Source organism: Harpegnathos saltator, unplaced genomic scaffold, assembly GCF_003227715.2.
Source record: "Harpegnathos saltator strain DR-91 unplaced genomic scaffold, Hsal_v8.6 scaffold59, whole genome shotgun sequence".
Classification (NCBI taxonomy): Eukaryota; Metazoa; Arthropoda; class Insecta; order Hymenoptera; family Formicidae; genus Harpegnathos; species Harpegnathos saltator.
Window position 1 is genome coordinate 1,495,684 of NW_020230415.1, and position 19,767 is coordinate 1,515,450.

The 19,767-nt window shown below is 35.6% G+C and overlaps 2 protein-coding genes across 5 annotated transcripts; one reads left to right on the plus strand and one right to left on the minus strand.

Moving 5' to 3' along the window:
• Positions 1 to 1,588: 1,588 nt before the first annotated feature.
• On the plus strand, positions 1,589 to 4,969 carry LOC105191030 (transmembrane protein 165). Its single transcript, XM_011154116.3, has 6 exons — positions 1,589 to 1,960; positions 2,460 to 2,661; positions 3,126 to 3,301; positions 3,745 to 3,924; positions 4,175 to 4,280; positions 4,385 to 4,969. Exons 1-6 carry the CDS (start codon positions 1,817 to 1,819, stop codon positions 4,459 to 4,461), a joined length of 885 nt encoding a protein of 294 aa, XP_011152418.1. The 5' UTR covers positions 1,589 to 1,816; the 3' UTR covers positions 4,462 to 4,969.
• Positions 3,756 to 19,720, minus strand: msps (msps cytoskeleton-associated protein 5). Of its 4 annotated transcripts, XM_011154113.3 has the most exons (21): positions 19,467 to 19,720; positions 18,571 to 18,637; positions 15,439 to 18,175; positions 14,802 to 15,232; positions 14,574 to 14,720; positions 14,083 to 14,358; positions 13,740 to 13,943; positions 13,472 to 13,607; positions 13,183 to 13,376; positions 12,847 to 13,043; positions 12,314 to 12,472; positions 11,075 to 11,251; positions 10,506 to 10,665; positions 10,272 to 10,430; positions 9,910 to 10,097; positions 9,647 to 9,809; positions 9,347 to 9,520; positions 8,888 to 9,037; positions 8,622 to 8,796; positions 8,350 to 8,505; positions 3,756 to 3,941 (listed from the first exon to the last, which is right to left on the minus strand). In XM_011154113.3, the coding sequence occupies exons 2-20, from the start codon at positions 18,625 to 18,627 to the stop codon at positions 8,381 to 8,383; spliced, it is 6,009 nt and encodes a 2,002-aa protein (XP_011152415.1). In that variant the 5' UTR covers positions 18,628 to 18,637; positions 19,467 to 19,720; the 3' UTR covers positions 3,756 to 3,941; positions 8,350 to 8,380. The 4 variants fall into 4 exon arrangements, with proteins under 4 accessions (XP_011152415.1, XP_025159861.1, XP_019700579.1 ...); XM_025304076.1 differs by lacking the exon at positions 3,756 to 3,941 and having other exon boundaries at positions 6,025 to 8,505; positions 14,083 to 14,355; XM_019845020.2 differs by lacking the exon at positions 3,756 to 3,941 and having other exon boundaries at positions 6,025 to 8,505.
• Between the last annotated feature and the right edge of the window lie 47 nt (positions 19,721 to 19,767).

Below are 19,767 nucleotides of genomic sequence, written 5' to 3' on the forward strand. Positions count from 1 at the left end.
TTGGAACAATATTTGAAAATCAACATGCGGCGGCCAATCGGTTCAATTACAAAGATACGTAATATAGAATATTCTGAAGCTGCAATATCTCGACATTTTTATGAAGGGAGGACTGATTTCGAGCTGAAAAGTTTAGTTTTAGGCCATTCTTAAGACGATCTGGAAGTAAGCTTTTCAATTATTCGGAGAATTTATCGTTAAAATTACAGTTGCGAATTGCGGAACAAATGCTCTATAACATTAACGAGAAGAAGGACAGTTCGATCCGTAGGAAATGTTTAAGCGAATAGTCGGAAGCTCTTCTAGCTCACAGTCCACGTACGTACATCGCTGTATTGTATAGAATCGGATGTAAATTACTAGGGATAAAGACGACTCAATGATCTTTAAGCTGTATTCTATTAGCCCAGTGGAAATTGAAAATGGAAAGTTATGTAATTTCGGTGAGTTCGGTTATTGGCGTTGCAGGTATGCGAGGGAAGAGATCTAAGGTCAAACACGTCGTATTTTACTCGCGATTGAGCATTATTACCGAAGATACGGGATCACTATCGTATACCTCCGCGGTATCCGAATCTGAACTCTGCCAGATTATATCCTTATCAATTCCTGCTTGAAATATAATTCCGTAGAATGGTGTGAGTAAGCCAGTATTAAGTGAACGCGATGTATCTTGCCTCCTCTTCCGTTATTTTTTCCTCTCTCTCTCTCTCTCTCCTTTTTGATTTTTCGCAAGCAAGTTATTTCACGGCGAAGGAACAATGTAACAAGCTATATATTCCGAGTACTTTCGTAATTTCTGTTCCCTATCGCTTTCCTCAACATTCTCGCTAACGCGACTTGACGTGTGATAGACAGATATTTGAAAGCTTGTATAATCGATAGAATTATCGTTTACACCTGATTTATCCGCTTCGCGCAACGTCTTTCTCGAATAATAATATATAATAGTAATAATATTAATAACAATAATGGATATATATAAACTATTGGCTAAGGTTGGTTGTTGTTACGACGGATGCTGCATTTAAATTTATAAAAAGATGTCTTTGGAGGAAGAAGGAAAGCTTCTAAAAGAGAAAAAATTGCATACTTTAGACCAAGATAAAAACAACAAAAACAAAGGAAAGCTATTTTGTTAATTTTAGGATATAATGCGGATATTTATTATATATCATTTCGTCGATAGATGACAAATAGATGTGTTTGGATTTCAACAAGTATAAAATATAACGAGAATAAAATGAGAAAAGTATTTGTGTTTTTTATGCATGTTAAGTTGAATACACGTTTGAGAATCCCCCTCCTTCTTTTAAGTAATAAAATAGTAATAAAATAATTAAATAACTTTCGTTTACTGACGAAAACGATAGAAATATCTCAGAAATATTTGTGAATAAAAATTCTGATTTGTCATTAAGTTGTATTATCATTCCATAATTTGGCGATAGAAACTACTTAATTCAAATTAATAAAGTCCACTTAGCACAAACATGAATCTTATCGGCCAAAATTTGAATCATGTCAATATCTAACAGGTTTTCCCAGATTGTCGCTAGATGACACCAAACAATCCGTATAGTTGCATCTTGAACAATTAGTTGTTATCGACCAACCTTGATTCATTTCGTGTTGTTTCATTCGTGAGGTCGTGCTGTACTTCACGCTAGCGACGTGACATAACCTTATCACGACAGCATTCACAGGAACCACAGTATGGCAGTTTCGGTATATTTGTAGATATTGTTGAAGGCTGTTTTTTTTTTGAGGTTATCTCGCAGTGAACGGCACGGCACAATAGCCATAATAATAAACGATGAACTCTTCCAATCGTATCCGTACAATGTGGCCCGAAAGTTTGTTCTACGTTTGTTCTCTACTTTTGATTTATATTTCGACCGTTGCCGGCGAGATCGAACTACGTTACAATGAAAAAGCCCAATTAATCGCGACGACAACGGTGAGTTCTATGATAGACCTCAATACTTCCGTCAAATCTCGTGACTTCGTTCTTAGTCACAATACAAAAAAAACTTTAACTCTTAAAAAGAGTATTTTGTTTAATTTATTTATGTTTTCACATATTTTTCAAATGTCTCTTGTATGTGAAACATACAAGAGACATTTGAAAAATATTAAAGTTTTTTTTGAAACCTTAGAGAAAATGTTTTATAAAACTCCAAAGTCTTTAATTGAAATCTTCAAGTCTTAACGAATATTAAAATAGTCATACATATAAAATTAAATTTCAAAATCTAGAAAATATCAAATAAATTTTGATCCAAACTTCCGAACTCAGATTTTCATATTCCAAAATATAGTAAAGAAACCTTTGTGGTTTAATTGTTTGAAAGAAGAAATTCGAAACTTTTGTTAGACATTTAAATATTGAGAATTTTGAGTTAGACATTTAAATATTGAGAAGAAACAAATGTCTTAACTAATAAAATTTTTTTCAGAGAAGAGAAGAATTTATGTCAGAAAAGCCAGAGGACAAACTGGGTTTTTTGCATGCATTTATAGCATCTTTATCAGTAATTGTAGTATCAGAATTGGGTGATAAAACTTTCTTCATTGCTGCTATTATGGCAATGAAGCATCCAAGATTGACAGTGTTTGCTGGAGCAATTAGTGCACTTGCATTAATGACTATTCTATCAGGTATTCAACACATGTCACAATGATAATTTTATAGAGATTATCATTTATAGCAATTTATAATAATATTAACTATCTGTAACTTTTATCTAGATACATTTGTTACACAAGAATAATTCAATCAATAAATTATAAATATGGTCATCAGGTGTAATTCTTATCCAAACAAACAATATGCACAGTATTTAACAGTATTAAGAATATATAAATAATTAAATTGAAGTGTAAATGAAACTTTTATTCAAATAAATAATGGAAATAAAACTGAAATAATCAAAATTAAATTTTAGATATATCAGAAGTATAAATTTAATTTGATGTACAACAGAAGTATCTTATAAATACAGTACATCTTGCTTGAATAAAAATTAAAATAGATGAGTAATTTGCAACAATTAATTTACATAGTAATTAATTTACATAGTAATCTTATAGACATGTTTTCTATAGTGATATTTTATTTACAGTGGTGTTTGGATATGCAGCTACTATAATACCTCGCGCCTACACTTATTATATTTCCACTTTACTCTTTGCCTTGTTTGGATTAAAAATGCTACGAGATGGATATTATATGTCACCAACAGAGGCACAGGAAGAGTTAGAGGAAGTTCAATCAGATTTAAGGAAAAGAGAAGACGAAGTATGTTTTATGTGAATTATTAGTTTTTTGTACTTCAATCTATAATGTCACATTTATAAATTTAGAAAATACAACACAATGTTCTATGTAAATATATAAAAAAATAATGTTAAAACCAAATTATATATAGAATTATTAAATATTAAATTTATATAAAAAATTATAAAAATATAATTAGTGGATTTTTTGTGGAAAAATACACATAATTCTCTATATAATTTTTCACTTGATGTCCATTTTCATATATTTTTCTCAATTATATTTGAAATATTTTTCTACTACACTATCATTAAGGATATTTATAAAAAAATACTTAAAAAGTGAACACTCTTTCATACAACTAAGAAAACATTTAAAATATATGAGAAAAGAGTCATATGTTCAAATAATGTTACAAACATTTTTACAGACCTTGAATAATCATTAAATGTTATAATTTTCAGTATGAAAAGGAGACAGCGAGTACTTTGGTTCAAGATCCTGAAACTGGTGTTATACGAAAAACTAAATCTAGCGCATTCATGCTGCTCTCCAGAATATTTCTTCAAGCATTCAGCCTAACTTTCCTTGCGGAGTGGGGAGATCGCTCACAACTAACGACTATAATCCTTGCAGCGAGAGAGGTAAGATAGCAATTTTACTGCAACATTAGTATCCATTAATACACTCAATATGTATATATATATATATATATATATTTATATACATATAAGCTGGATGAGATATCAAACTTAAATGCTAGATTAAGATAAGACAAATTGTTAAGTGCAAGATCTTATCTTATATGAAAACAGATAATTTGTATGATAAAATAATAATATAAAATGTAAAAATATGTATGTAATTTTTCAGCTGTAATTATATTGATTTCAGGATGTTTATGGAGTTATATTAGGTGGAATATTAGGCCATTCCTTTTGTACAGGATTAGCAGTATTAGGAGGACGTATAATAGCACAGAGAATTTCAGTGAGGACAGGTAATATTAGAAATCGATTACTTTATGATACCGCGCGACATATAATTTCCATTTAAAACTAAATATGATTATATCTCGTATCTCTAATCTCTTAATTTGTTCAGTGACCATTATTGGAGGATTCGTGTTCCTGCTATTCGCTCTCACGGCGCTCTTCGTCAACCCTGTAGAAGATACCTGAACGTCACCTCCGCGAGAGTCCCTTCATTACCCGAATACTTCGGCAGTATATCTGCATTACCTCGTGAACGCTAAATTGTATATATTGTGGATATTGTGTATATTTGTATAATATGATTCTATCCCACAGTATATATGTAACATTATGTTTAGTTGGCGTTAGCCGTTTTCTGCGAGAACTACCTTTTTAATGTTGATAAGTAGGTAGATATATGAAGTAGATATATGAGAAAAAAGAAAGTACTCTCGAGAAAATCTATCGTTATGTTGCGCTTTATATGTCGCGGGAAAACAATATATCTGAATGAGTTTTAAATTATTTAAACGCATACGATAGCAATCAATATATCCATGCGTCGTTTAGTATAGAAATTCTTGAGATACGATATCATCTTGCCGAATTTGTACCTAATTCATTGTCCGAGATATATTATCCAGGTGTACTTCATATGCGAATAGCTTTATCATTGATAAAATATTTATATATGCTGTCTGTAAGATACTAGAAAGAAAGAAAGAGAAAGAAAGAAATAGTTTTATACGAAGCATATATATATATATATATATATATATATATATATACATACAGAGAATAAAAGAAAACAATGTATTATATGATGATAACAAAACAAAGAATTCTTTTAACATGTTGCACAAATGTATCATTAAAAAAAGATAGAATAATATATAGAAATACTTCTTATTTATTCTTATAAGAATAAATATAGAATATTATTATAAGTTTGTTATAATTTATTCCATACGGAATAAAATATTCTAAATTGAAATATCAAAATAGATAGAATAATAGAACTTTGTAAAACTTATGCAAATATAACATGTCAAGCATGCAAAATTGATGAAACAAATTCTGAATTTAAAGAAATTTGTTTCAATAAAATTGTAAAAGCTTCGTTAAATTAATACTGAATTAATATGAGACTAGTTATTGAAAGATTATTTATTATTTATTTATTTTTAACGTAAGCTCCCAATTCTGCTGTTTGTATCTTGCATATACTTGATTGATTCAAATTTAAATCAACATCTACCCTTTTCATATTTTATCAGTCAAAAGTATATTTATATAAAATATATATTTAAAATAAAAAATCAATAATAATGAAAAAAGCAGTAAATAATCGAATTTAAGAATAAAAATTGATTAAATAAATTCAAATTGAACAACAGATATTTAATATTAATTTTGTTAATATTAAATTAATACTGTGTGTGTGTGTGCGCGTATGTGCGTGCGTGCGTGCGTGCGTGCGTGCGTGCGTGCGTGCGTGCGTGCGTGCGTGCGTGCGTGCGTGCGTGCGTGCGTGCGTGCGTGCGTGCGTGCGTGCGTGCGTGCGTGCGTGCGTGCGTGCGTGCGTGTGTGTGTGTGTGTGTGTGTGCGTGTGCGTGCGTGTGTGCGTGCGTGTGTGCGTGCGTGTAGGAGCGTACGTTAAAATTAAATGAGTATCAGAAAGTAAATATAAAACAAGTAATTGGTAGTTAATAGCGTAAGGAGAGTATTACTTCATTTCATACATTTCCGTGTCAAACATACGTTACACAATTTCGTCGAATATTCTTTTATTAGTTACGTGTATAATATATACATGTCCTATTTACACTACAGAATATAAGTGTTCAGAAAGCGATAAGTTCTCAAATATAGCAACGAGTCGATTCGTGTACTGTATTAGATAGAAGGGTATTCGTAAAGCCTGTTTGATCTGGGTGACTCGCTTAAGAGTAGATATTTGCTATGTTCTTTTTTCTCTTTCCTCTGCACCAATAATAGAAAGGTAGATATATTTTTCAATAGAGAGTCGCAAAAATCTCGTAACATCATCTTAGGTACGAATACGCGTATAAATGAAAAACGAAATGTTTACATAATCATGATCTATTTAACTCGATATTAATAAAAATATTAAGTAGAACAGAGATATTTGCAGTACTTTAATATATATTCTATTTTGTAATGTTTTATTTCTGTTGCATATTCGTAAATTACTACAATAATTATTAATTATTCCTACTTGTAAATTTATTAGACTTTGTACTCTATCTGTAATAATTACTTAACATGTGAAAGTTGAGTAATTAGCACTTAATTAGCAAAAAATCATGCAATATTCAACTTGTAATAAATCAAGCGATTTATTAATTCGTAGTAAAATCGAGTAGTCAATGTGATTGAAATTATAGAATAAGTGCGTAACTGCACGACTGATCAATTAATTTGCAACATTCGATCAGTCAATTTCTGTCACTGGTCATCGAGCGAATCACTCAAAAAAAAATTTCCATACAATAAAGGTCCAACGTGACATTTTATTCTGAATTTGCTTGAGTTACGAGTTTTATGCGGCTCAACGGCAATCATTACACCGAGTTAATAAGCGTCGATAACGATGCTGATCACTACGACCGATACGTTATCATACGGTCTTATTAATAAATACTAACTGGGATATAACAGATTTGCGTCTCGATAGATAATAGATAGTCGTTGCTCTCGCGAAAACTCCGCCGTGTATGTTCTGATATATTTCTCACGTGAGAAAAATTCTACAAAAATTGCTATTTTTGTCCTTTTATATCGTTAATAATCATAATATTTGGACAGGTACCGTGTAAATTTATCTTATCTCTTGGGCTTTATCAGACCGCTTTGAAAATCTTGATTCTGAAGTCCGATACAGATATATAAGAAAATAATTTTAATTCTACAGTAATGCTTTTCTTAAATGCCATAACGCTTAAGGAACCGAGTGATATTCACGAGGAAGTAGGTACAGTTCCTCCACGAAAGCAACGACGAAATACCGACAATTTAATGTCAAATGTTCAAAATAGAAAAAATTTATTTTTGGAAATAACGTAAAACGCGATTGCAAAATCAAGTTGCAACGATGACACATGATTACAATTTTATTCGAATCGCGCCTTTTGTGTACTTATGCATACATGTTACACGACATGTATCCCAGTACATGGGTAATAACTTCGGAAGTATATCCAGCAGAAATAGTGAAAAAAAGTTCACGCGAACATCTATCCTACCTGACTATTAAATACATTAATCTACATATTGTCTAATGAACATATCAATATCACTATCGAAACAAATATTCATATTAATATCCGCAATTTTCCATCGGGAGAATAAAGTGCGGAATGATGGATTGCTCTGAGTGTTTGAAACAAATAAATTATACAGCGTAAGGATGGGTAGAACAGAAGAGATGTTCGCATGAATCTTTCAATTATTCTCTCATGCTGGATTTACCTGCAAAAATTATACCCGCATATTGAGGAACACTCTACGTATATAATTAATCTTACGTATATAATTATTGACATTATCAACTATACATAACTACTATACGGAAGAAAGAACAAACATTATCGTTAGCACGCAATATTATCATTAACGGGGACGTAACGTGTTGTTACACAGCAACTATAATCGGAAAGTAGGATAATGTATGATAATGTAATTTGTGTCAGTATGCGTTTAACCGCTCGTTAACTTATTTCCTGCAATTTGCTCGCTCGAAAACGTCTGCTGCTAAAGGCAAATCGTATGAGCACGAGCATCACTAAACTCAACGTGAATAAATAACACGCATCTCTTTTTTTTGGATGAAGACGTTTAGCGACACAAATGGGGGATGAGATTTGTACTCGGAAAATCAACTGGCAACTCACTTCGTCGGAAACTTAGTGTTGTAAAAATAAAAAGAACGAAAAGGTAGATGACGAAACAAAATTGTATGTTTTGAGACGCGAATGAGGATGTTAAACGAGTATGCTTGCTATATATATATATATATATGTGTGTGTGTGTGTGTGTGTGTATGTGTGTGTGTGTGTTGTGTGTGTCACTTACCTATAATTTTCATATACGCGCGCAATATTGTTCATGGTGGGTTCGGCTGCGAAGTCGTTCTACATTGCGCTTCAAGAGCTCGTAGTTTCTCAAGTCTGTGCATCGGGTCCATCATATCCTTGTCTTCGGAACCCGCTGACGGTGACTCGGTGGTTTCTGCATTGTTTATTTCATACAATCGCATTGATTCATATTGGTATAGTAGTGCGTTACTTATAGTTGATACACTAACTCGGAAAAGCAGACCGATCTGATCGGTCAGTGTCACTTACCCAGAGAATACTGATTGTTAGCTTGTGACAAGATGCTCTGACTCTTGCGCGCCTGATCGATCTGCCTAAGTCCCTGCTCGATAAAGTCTTGGAAAAATTGATGAGATTTCACTAGAAACGGTTGCACGTCAGCTTCGGGGTATTGAAGCTTAAAGTCGTATAACTGTGTCAAACCCTACGAAAAAAATAGGTAGTTAAGGATTATCTTAGAAAGTAAAGCTGTTATTATAAAGCATTAATCTATGTATTGTAATTTATCCACGTACTTCTTGCATTTGCTCTTTTGATCCAATTTTCTTAAATATTTCCGCCAACTGTTGTCGAGTGGATTTGGACAGATGTTTCGGCGTCCTACCCATATTATTTGATTTCGGGTTTAATTTTGCTGTAGCATTAATCTCATCTGGCTTAAGACTCTATGTGTACATTAAAAATATCGCTTTAATTATGTAATTTATACATATAAATAAATAAATATATATATATATTAGCAATTATATTATTATATTTTATAATCGATTATTATTATGTAATATATTTTGTATATCTAAAATTATCTTTTGAGCACAATTGTGAATCTTTTTGCTCAATCATTGAAATCTTAATTAATCCATCTTATGTTATATTTCTACAAATTTTAAGGCTTTTACAACTGAAGAAACAAATATTGTTTCCTTTTCTTCTAAGTTGCACATATATACTTTGCAAAATGGACGTAAACTTACCGCGATTAATCTTATTAAGTATGCATGCAATTCAGACTCATTAGTGTTGTTTATCAACGTCAAATGATTAAGTATCGTACTGCCTTTCACTCTGGTCATGCTGTGGAGGACAGTTTTGACTGTTCGTAATGGAGTGTCAGATTTCTGTTTCTTCCACCACGTAGTGGGATAGTCCTGTAAACATCATAGTGAATAACTATATAACCCTAAAAACGAATTAAAAAGTAAAAAAAAATTGAGGACCAATTAAAAATTCGTTTGTGTATGTATGTGTGAATTCATTCTTATGTAAATTTATACCTTTAGAAAGCGATGCACTTCCAAGAGTATCGTATCATAATCCAAGTCGGGTGCCCAATTCGACATCGTTTTTACAATTTTCCACAGACACTTCATCACCAATTCCTCGTACTTAGAAGGAACATTTGACTCGGCGCAGGAATGAAGCAATTTAATTAACACGCTAAAGACAAATGTGATGATTAAAATGAAACAATAAATTAATTAAACGATAAACGAACTGGAACTGCTGAATGCAGCATTAATTTTTACTTGTATTTTACCATATAATAGTAGTATGATTAGAATTGTCGATAATCTTCACCATGATGTTGTTAATCACTCTATAATAAGCTCCGGCCTGATGCAAATGTTCCAATTTGTTTTCAGCGAGCAAACTTATCATTTGATCTACTAATTCTTTCAAGTGCATGAAAGTAACGTTTTTTCCAAGATATCCAGTGTCATAAAACTAAAAGAAATTTTTCATTAAAGTCTCAAGATAAATCCCTTACCAAAATTTCTTATTGTCAAGTCTTATAACATGATATAATGTAGTATATAATATATGATTTATTATCATAAATTTCAAATATATATTTTCTCTTTGTGATAACAATATGGTTTTTATTCATTAATTTCTCACCACAAGTATAACCAAGAACGTATTTCTAAAGCCTCTGGATACGTCCACGTTTTCCTGGCGTAATGGATACGTCTGCAACAACTTTAGTTGCATATTTATCGAACCGATGAATTTATCTTCTTTGGATTGTAAACTGGCCGCTTGATGGGACTTCAATAACTATAATACAGAAAAATGTGATTAGATTTTATCAAGTATCTTTATATGCAGCTTTATATGCGAGTAATTACTAACGTTTTCTATGCTGTTCATAGATTGTATCGCAGTGGGCAAGTCCATACTAGCCATGGATAAGATGTTGCGCTCCAACATGTCATCGTGACTACTGGCAGTAGGTGATACAGCAGATGCTGACTTTGACACCAACAACTTTGGTGGTGAAATCGGTATCATTCTGCGAAACACGTTAGTATGACAAAGTATTAATATATATTGACGTACGAATATAATATCTATTATATTAATCAAATATATTTCAACAAATAATGTATCTTATAAATGATGCCATACATGATACACAGATAATATAGTGAATTGTACATTTGTTTTATAAATATATTATAGATAGCAAAATATTAATAGAGAAACTAATCATTTTGTTATACTGTATATTGAAATTTTGTAAAATTGGGATTAATTAATTATTATATATAATAATTTAATAATTTAGATAAAATAATTTATTAACTATTTTATTAACGACTTGATAGTTTGTGAAGTATTTTAGCATTAGACAATTCCGTCGTCTAATGTGTTAAGTGTTAAATCTAATTTAGTAATAATTTTATTGTACTTGTACTTACTGTGTTTTTGGTGTATTCAACATATTAATCGGAGCTTCGTTTAGATCCGACAAACTGGGCTCCAGTAATATCGGATTACGATATTTTACCGGTGCACTCAGTTCGATCCTTTGCAAAAATTCCATATCTAATCCAAAAGGACCTGAGACTTTCGTTTGAGTAGATGTGGGAGAATTCCTAGAAAACAGACGCACCAGAGATATAGATATATTGATTCAATTTGTGCACCTAAGATATAACACACATATGCATCGAATTGAATACTATATGTGTAACATACGACTACTCAAATGCAATTATTAGTTAAAGAGATCTAATTACTAAAATATTACAATTTAGATAGTAATTTAGAGGCCAATTGGGATAATTAATATACTATTAACTACGTATTATTAAAACAAATTTTCATGAGAACACCAATGTTACTACTAAGAAATAGAAGATATCTGTGCCTAAATATCATTGTGATAGTGAGCTAATTGATAAGAACATGTAGAATTAACATATCATCATATTGTACAACGATAATCGTTATTTTACAATCACAATCTACATTACCAATCACCTTCGACACTCAACGTTGGACACAATGCATCGTTTGTAATAATTTAAAAAATTTTAAATGTATAACAAGCAAATATAGAAAATACATTATTGTTCGTCGAAACTTTAGTCCAAACCCAGGAATTGTTATAATTCTGACAAATTCAGAAGTTTATAAGCTACGAGTTAAGAAATTCTAATCAAAATACTACAAATATAAACATTTTTGTAATTCTTAATTATAATTGTATCAAATTTTATACATATGCTTAAAGGTTTCTTAATATGTATTGTAATTGTATTGTAATTGTAATTCCAATACAAAGAAATGTATTTCTATAAATGCATGTATGCATGTATATTTAAGAAACATAGAACCAATAATATGAAAAATTGCACGAGAAAACCCAAAACATTCTTTACAGAATTTGACGATTCATTGTGCATTATACATTTATATAAGTTCTGTTCATCTTCAATCATACTTTCACGTACTTGCTTCATCCTTAAAACCGGTTTAATTATTAAACTAGAACAAAATTAAAACAAACAGATCCAATTGACCTAATGGACAATTTATCGCACATGGAAATCACCAATAGAACGACGAAATCCCAAGGCATTTCCCAACACCGTGTTTTTATCAAAGCACGTGTTCCAGAGAGCATAAAACGAAAAATCGAAGAAGCAACAAACTTTGTCGAATTGTCACAATCGTTATCGGGTACACAATTTTGTGCATTATCGATGTTGAGATCGCTGGCAATTTCCTGGCATGGTTCAGAAGTGGACTGAACATCAACAGAAAGTAGCACCTGTTTCTCCGGATTATTATCAGTGTTCGTGGCTATTGGCCTGCGGACATTGTGTTAAAAGCCAAGCAGATGCCAATGTGAGTGACTTCGTATAATTCTCGCACATAATGTAATAAGCGCTTAAGATAATTCCAAATTATACGATTGTTTCAATGCTTATGAAATGGGCTATATCCACTCTTCTTTCTTGAAGAATATTGATCGTATAATAAAGGCCAGTCCTGCTTCTTTCAGCTGCATTTTGCTACTTTTCACATTTTAACTGAGACAAATATCCGGGTTCATGGGTTTTACACGGTGAAAGAGGAAAGAATGAAATTGCAGGAAAGCGAAAGGCAGCTGAGAAAAATGGACTCATTATTTTATAAGTATTACTTAACGATAAACGGGCACGATTTAGCTATATAAACTTACAATTCTGGCACCGACTCCACCACCTCAGGAATCTCCTCCTGCTCCTCTTCGTAATCCGCCTCCATGTCGTCCGTGGGAGGACTGGAAGCTGTAACTACAGGCGTCGAAAGCTTGTTGGCGGACGCAGATTTCGTAGGACGATTCTTTGCCGCTCTTTTGATGCGCTCGTCCAACAACGATCTATCTTTCTCCGATATCTATATAAATGATATGATAAAAGTAAAGTAAAATCTAGATAAAATTAAAAAGTAAGGCAAAATCTAGATAAAATTAATAATTGCAAGTTAAACTTAGCAGTTGGTTTCCCTAAATTATTTCTTGCAATATATCACGTACTTGACCAATGAGCTTGAATACACGTTCTCCTTGCAGGAAATAAGCCTGAACGATGCAATTGAGAGCGGCGTTACGAACGGAATTGTCGCGATCCGCTATTTGTTTCGCCACTTCCTTCAACGCCGCAGACGGACTGGGTTGGCAGACAGAAACTCCGTAATTCTCAATTAGCGATCCTAATTGATCCAGGCATTCTGCAAATATGGTAGTATTTTAATTCATGCGCATGCATTCTAATTCCATCAAATGAAAAAAACAAGAAAAACAAAACTAAATTCGGGTGCTTCACCTGTTCGTTGTCGCGCGTTCTTCGATTTCAGGCCTTCCATCACGTACGAGAACAACTTGCTCACAGGGTACACTAGAGCGATTTGCCTAAACAGCGCTCGCACGCCATTGCGCACGGCATCCTTCGGATCTCCTATCTATTATATGTGATGTAACAAACATAATATTAATATAATGTAATGACAAAAATAGAATGTTGCTGTACATTATGCAATTTGTAGAAAGTACATAATATAAGTACATAATAAAAAGAAAGATATTTAACATACTTTGATGATAAGATAAGGAATAAATGATGCCGCTTCAGTTTCTAACATATGGTATTGATCTTCTATCAATAAATTGAAAACCAGCTGCAGGTAATCCAGTCCTTTCAAGAGCACAGAAGGATTAGTATCGAAGAATCGCAATGTCAACCACTTGAGGATGAGATCCAGATTAGATACCAGTGCTTTGCTATTCCCAGGTAAATCCTGAAGGAACCACGAGTGAGATGAAAAGTAGTGCCGCATACGTTGAGTGCAAAAGGTAGCAAACTATTCTCAAAATATTTTATATTGTCATGTTTAGAGAAATAAACACTTGTGTTTATTTCTCTAAAATTATATTCACCTCGGTGAGTGCTTCAATGGCTTTCAGATGATATCGGAAATCAGAATGGAACATATTCGCTCTTAATGTCTTGTTAACATTCGCCGTAGCCATAAGTTCCTTCAGAAGCTCGACAAATTCTTCTCTAGGAGTGGTGAAATTCCACTTGAGCACCTTCAGCTTCTGCTCGTCAATCACGCGTTGGTGCTTCAAATTGTTGACCACCAACAGAGGACTGGTATCCACGTCGTCATCCTTTTTGCGAGCACTGCCCAGCGCTTTTGATGATGCGCCCTTCTGGAACAATATCCGATTGACGATGAATCGCAGCAAAAAACAAGTGGCAAATTTAGCAGGAGAATTAGAAGTAAAATGTTAGGACATAAAAAGTCAATATACTTGTAAAATTTCTAAAAATTTTTGTCGTGAGAGAATATAACTTATATTAATAATTTAAGGAAATTAAATATATGTACTAATTTTACGTATTTTAAAAAATTCATCATTTTTACCGGTTTAACCACTTTTGCCACTTTTGCACCCTTGGCGGCACCCTTCTGGATATTCTCGTCCGAAGGTTCTTTCTTGGGCAGAGGTTTCACAGGTAAACTAGGACGAGCTTTGTCCAATACAGCAAGTACTACAGTCCTCGAACCAGGCTACAAAATCACCACATTGCCATAATTGTTATGACAAATATTATTTGCTGCATAATCAGAGTTGCATCGTTTGCAGTGTACCTTTAATTTTTCAGTGTTTCTAACCATTGCCTCATACGAGAAATGAATCATGAACCCGAGAACAGCTTCCTGAGCGTTCTTTCTCACATCAGAATTGCGGTCCTCCAGATTAGCGAACAGATATGGAAGGCACACAAGTAGCTCTTCCTTGGGAATCTGCTTCACAGGTATTGTAGGCAACTTCTGCGCCAACCAATTCCAAAGCTCAGCGCGAAGCATCGGCGAGCCTGCCTTCAAAGCGTCCCCTATCATCTCGCCATCGAAGAACTCCTTGTAACCACATTGATCCCCCCAGATATTGATGCAGGAAATTGCAGCTGTTCTGATCCAGTTCTTGCTGTCACCCAAGCACTGCAAGAACCCGGGAAACAGGATGCGGACATGTTGCTTTACCAGCGCACCGACGGCCGTCGCCAACGTCTCACATATACCTAAAGAAAAGCGAGCAATTGAAATGACCAAATCTTGATCAGTAATGAATCGTATTGTACGATTAGATTCTTCATCCTAAAGTTACTGTTTAAACTATAGATTAATATTTAACGATTGAAAATTATATAATTAATAAAGCAGACAAGTTATAAAGATGATATAGTAATAAAACACATACAACACTGATTAGAGTAAGATAACTGACCTAAAGTCGATTGTGCGATTTTGCTGTTACTGTCGACCAAGCGCAACGCCAAGCCCTGTGGCAGATCGCCGATGTTGGGCTTGATGTATTTGGCCTCGCTGAGTAAAGAGTTCACTTTTTGCAAACCTTCGTTACGTACTTTCCAATTCTTGTCAGCCAACTCAGCTAAAAGCCCATCCGTAATCTGGCTACTGATATCAACACGAGGTATCAGATCATTAATTAGATCTTGCTCGCTGTTACCGGCGGCCAACGGCTGTTTCTTGTCCGACAATTCCGCAGAATCTTCGTCGTCATCCTCGTCATTCTGAACATTGTTGCTGCCTGCCTTCTTGGCCTTGGCGCCGCGAACAGGCGCCGGCGGCGTCTCGCCGCTGCGCTTCTCGCACTCTTGTTCGATCTGCTGCTTCAACGCCGGCTTCTCATTGTCGAAGAACGATAACAACAGCTTACCCACGTACAGATAGAGCGTACCTAAGAGTGTTATAGCGGCAGTTCGCACGGCGGGATTAGTTGCCGCCACCGCGCGCTTCACGTGCTCAATGATGGACTTGACGTTGAGACAGCAGCCGAAGTCTGCGAGGCCACGGCATAGCCACAGCAGCGTCTCCTGCTGCACCTTCGGGTTCTTCTGATTGAATGCATAAGCGACTATCTCGTCCGCAACATGCTCAAAGCTCGTGGCCTCAGCAATCGCTAGTAGCGTCTCCGCGGCGATCGCGCTGTTCTTCGAATCCGCCAGCTTCTCCGCAATATCCACAAGACAGTACTCGGCTACGGTGACCGAGAACGGATGACACTCGGCCAGATGCTTGACCACTTCAATACGCAGCTTCAGTACCTGAAAGTTCGTGTCCTTGAAGCCGGGCTTCTTCGCCATCGTGCGCACGATCACCTGCGCGGACACTTCGACCGGATCCATGCTTTTCACCACGTCCAACAGCTGCGTGACCGCCGTTAAACGCATCTTCCAGTTGCTGTCCATCAGGCCTGAGATTACCTCGGCCGGTAACAGCTGTACCGCTAACTCGTCGACCTCTTCGGGGCTGTAGCTCCTCTCGGTCGGCTGCTTCTTGGACGGCGCCAAATTCGTCGACGATGCACTGGGTTTCTTAGCTGCTGACTTCTTGTTTGCGGCGGTGTGGCTGCTGTTAGGTCTCTTGGTAGCGTTGGCTTTCTTATCCTTGCTCTCCTTGTTCGTCACCTTCATTGCTTCTACCTTTGCCGGTGCAGTATTAGGTCGATCCACAGCTGCTTTCTTCGTCGCGCCCGATACCTTAACGACGATCGTCGCCTTTTCCGCGCATTCCTTGATTTTTGTCATTTTTAGATTGTCAATGTCCGTGAGAAACGGCATCATCGCTCGCTCACCGATCAGCTTCATCGCTGTGCCCAATGCCTCCGCCGAGTTGTCACGCACTGTTGGATCCGGCTCATTCAGCGTCTTCAGCAGTACGCCGGAATACGCCTTCAGTAACTTCTTATTCAGCATGTCCGGTGGCGTGCGAGTGAAGCAACGAGCCAGAAAAGCAGTCGTTTCAGCCTTCACCGCGGGATTTTTGTTTTCCAACGCAGCGAGAGTGTCCTCCAAGATCTGCTCGATGTTGATGCTCTGGTAAATAGCGTCGGCGGCTTCGCGCAACGCTTGTACCACCGTCTGCTTCTTCTCGCGGAATTTCTCCAAGATCGCAGGAAGGCAGACACCAGCGTACGGCTGGAAACGCTTCTTCAGGCCTGACGCGAGACCAGCCAGACACTTACCAGCCAATGTGACCACTAGCACATTCGTATCCTTCGAAATAATCTTCTTCAGAGCACGTACCACGTCGCCATAATCACCGTTTTCCAATTTTGGATTCTTTACAAGCGTCTCAAGCGCCTCCAACGCTTCCTTACGTTCTTGCCACTTCTTCGCCTCAACCTTTTCGTAGAAGTCTTTCGGCAACTTCGACAAGATGTCCACGGGTGACAACAAGTCGTACGGGTCTATATCCGGCACAGAAGAGCCATCGCCGTCTTCGTTGTCTTCTTCACCGTTGTCACTTACTGCCGCATCTGCTACCGTGCCACTGCTGACGGTCTTCGGCCTCTGCGAGCGCAGGTAACGCGTAGGTATCACTTTGTTATCAGACAAATTATTAAATTCCGCCTCTAATTCTGTGATGTGTACTGGTTTCAATGTGTTGAGTTGTTGCTTTAGACGATCGCCTATCCAACGATACATCTCCACTACCATCGCTTTGCTCTCTTCACGCACCGTTTTATCCCGATCCTCCAGGAAATTCGCTATTTTCTTCATCAGCGGTTTCATATTCACAACCTTCGGGCCAAATTCCTTTAGCGCTAAAGTCAACGTGGCGATACACGCGGACACGATTTTGGGATTCTTCGCCTCTGTGCCGCGTAGCAGTTCTTCCTGTACCGCCTCGTGTTTCTCGATCTCCATGTACATCAACGTGATCTGCACCGCCAGCTCCTTAGTCTTTGCTTTCGGCGCGGCGATGCATTTCGACACGATGCCGCTCATCACCTCACCGACTATCTTGCCAGCCACCGCAGCGTTCTCCACAAAGGCCAGCGTCGCCTCCAATCCTTTCTCCTGCGCCGCTGCGTTGCTGTCCACCACAAACTTCTTGATGAAGCCTACATATTTGTTCCACTCCGCCGATTTCTCGTCGTCGATACATTGGAACGTCTTCACACATTCCTCGTAACCATGCAAACGCGCCCTCCAAGACTACACATTTGATTATAGGAGATATCAGTTAACATTTAATCTATCAAGATGTTTAATAATAAATAGTTTTTGATAATAGTTTCTTTTTAATAGTAAAAATTATCTTAGTTATGTCTTTGATTAATTATGATAAATTAATTATTTCATCTTTATTAGACACAGTCAATTATTCTTTTGAAAATTATTGGGGCATGTATATTTCAAGGAATATCTAAAAAAAACTCTATTAAAAAGAAAAAATATAATTGAAATGATCTAAATACAAATTAAAAGATTGTAGTTTTATTATAATTTTAATTTGTTATTCTTCAACTAAGATTTCATAACTTTATATATTGATGAATATATAAAAATATACTGTTTTTGACATTTAGAGAAAGATAATATATTGTTACCTTGTGCACACAACGTTCCTCCAGAGGTAATTTCATATATTCTGTATCTTGCTCCATGATTGATTATCTAAAAGAATGAGTCATCCGAAATATTCTTTTACTCATGAGAAATAAGGTCAAAGTAATAATGAAGAATACTTGTATGTAAGTTTATATTATATATAAATTAGACAAAGCACTGGTGATCAAAATTATAAACAAACAGGAAATAGGAATAAAAATATAAAATTATAATAATGTGGTTACTATTTCTCAAGAAACTTTTGACAGATATATGAATGTAATTGTCCCAATAGATACATTCAGACAATTGCAATCTGAAAGTATCGGAACATTTTTAATGTTAATATTTCTATTGATTTAAACTTAGAACATAACAAATATGATACATGTTACTATGCTATGAATCCAACCATCAATCAATTTCATTTAAAACTCTCAGTAACATCTTAGCAACAAGTCTGTTCTTTTAGTTGCATTGTGCTGACCTTTTTACATTCCATATAAAATAAGTACATGCACAGCCACTGCAAGAACAAAAGTGGAAACAAGAATAAATACAGAAAATGCGGTTATAAAGATGGATCTGACAAGTGTTAATAAACTTAATTAACAAATTAATAACATTTTGTAAATAAACAATATTCAAAACTAGAGTCGAGAAGATCAGAGCGTGAAGCAACGGCTCCCGAAACTCACAAGTGTTTCCTTCCCTAGTACGTAACGCAATGTCTTTATACGTGCGATAGATTTGCTAAAAGTATAAAGGTTGTGAGATTGTTCGGTCGGTCAGGATTCTTGTAGAGCGCATTGAATACCGGGAGCAATTCGCGACTTGCAGATTCAACGTCGATTCTCGCGGTTTTTACACTTGCATGCGATTGTCGGGAGCTTACCTAGCAAAATGACGGCATAAGAAGGATAGCTATGATCTCGGCGACGCGTTACTTGTGCCTAATCGCGTTGTAACGCGCGCTAAGACGAAACGCACGAATGTGGAGAGCCGCCGGGCGAATCGCTGCTCACGACTTTCCAGCGGCCATTAAGTCTGTTGCATTGAATTTTCAAACGTACGTATATGTGACCTTCGTATAACTGTCAGGAACAAACGCAAACAAAAAGGTGATTGCATCTAGAAAATAACGAGATGGACTGACTCCGAAATCCGTTCGATGTAATAGTTCGTCAGCGCCCTCG

Coding starts and splice junctions, on each gene's coding strand:
- LOC105191030 (XM_011154116.3), top strand. CDS start 1,817: ATGAACTCTTCCAATCGTATCCGTACAATGTGGCCCGAAAGTTTGTTC. Junction 2,662..3,125: donor ATTAATGACTATTCTATCAG/GTATTCAACACA, acceptor TTTTATTTACAG/TGGTGTTTGGATATGCAGCT. Junction 4,281..4,384: donor GAGAATTTCAGTGAGGACAG/GTAATATTAGAA, acceptor TAATTTGTTCAG/TGACCATTATTGGAGGATTC.
- msps (XM_011154113.3), bottom strand. CDS start 18,627: ATGGAGCAAGATACAGAATATATGAAATTACCTCTGGAGGAACGTTGT. Junction 9,810..9,909: donor AATCATACTACTATTATATG/GTAAAATACAAG, acceptor ATTTGTCTTTAG/CGTGTTAATTAAATTGCTTC. Junction 8,797..8,887: donor CAAAAGAGCAAATGCAAGAA/GTACGTGGATAA, acceptor TTTTTTTCGTAG/GGTTTGACACAGTTATACGA.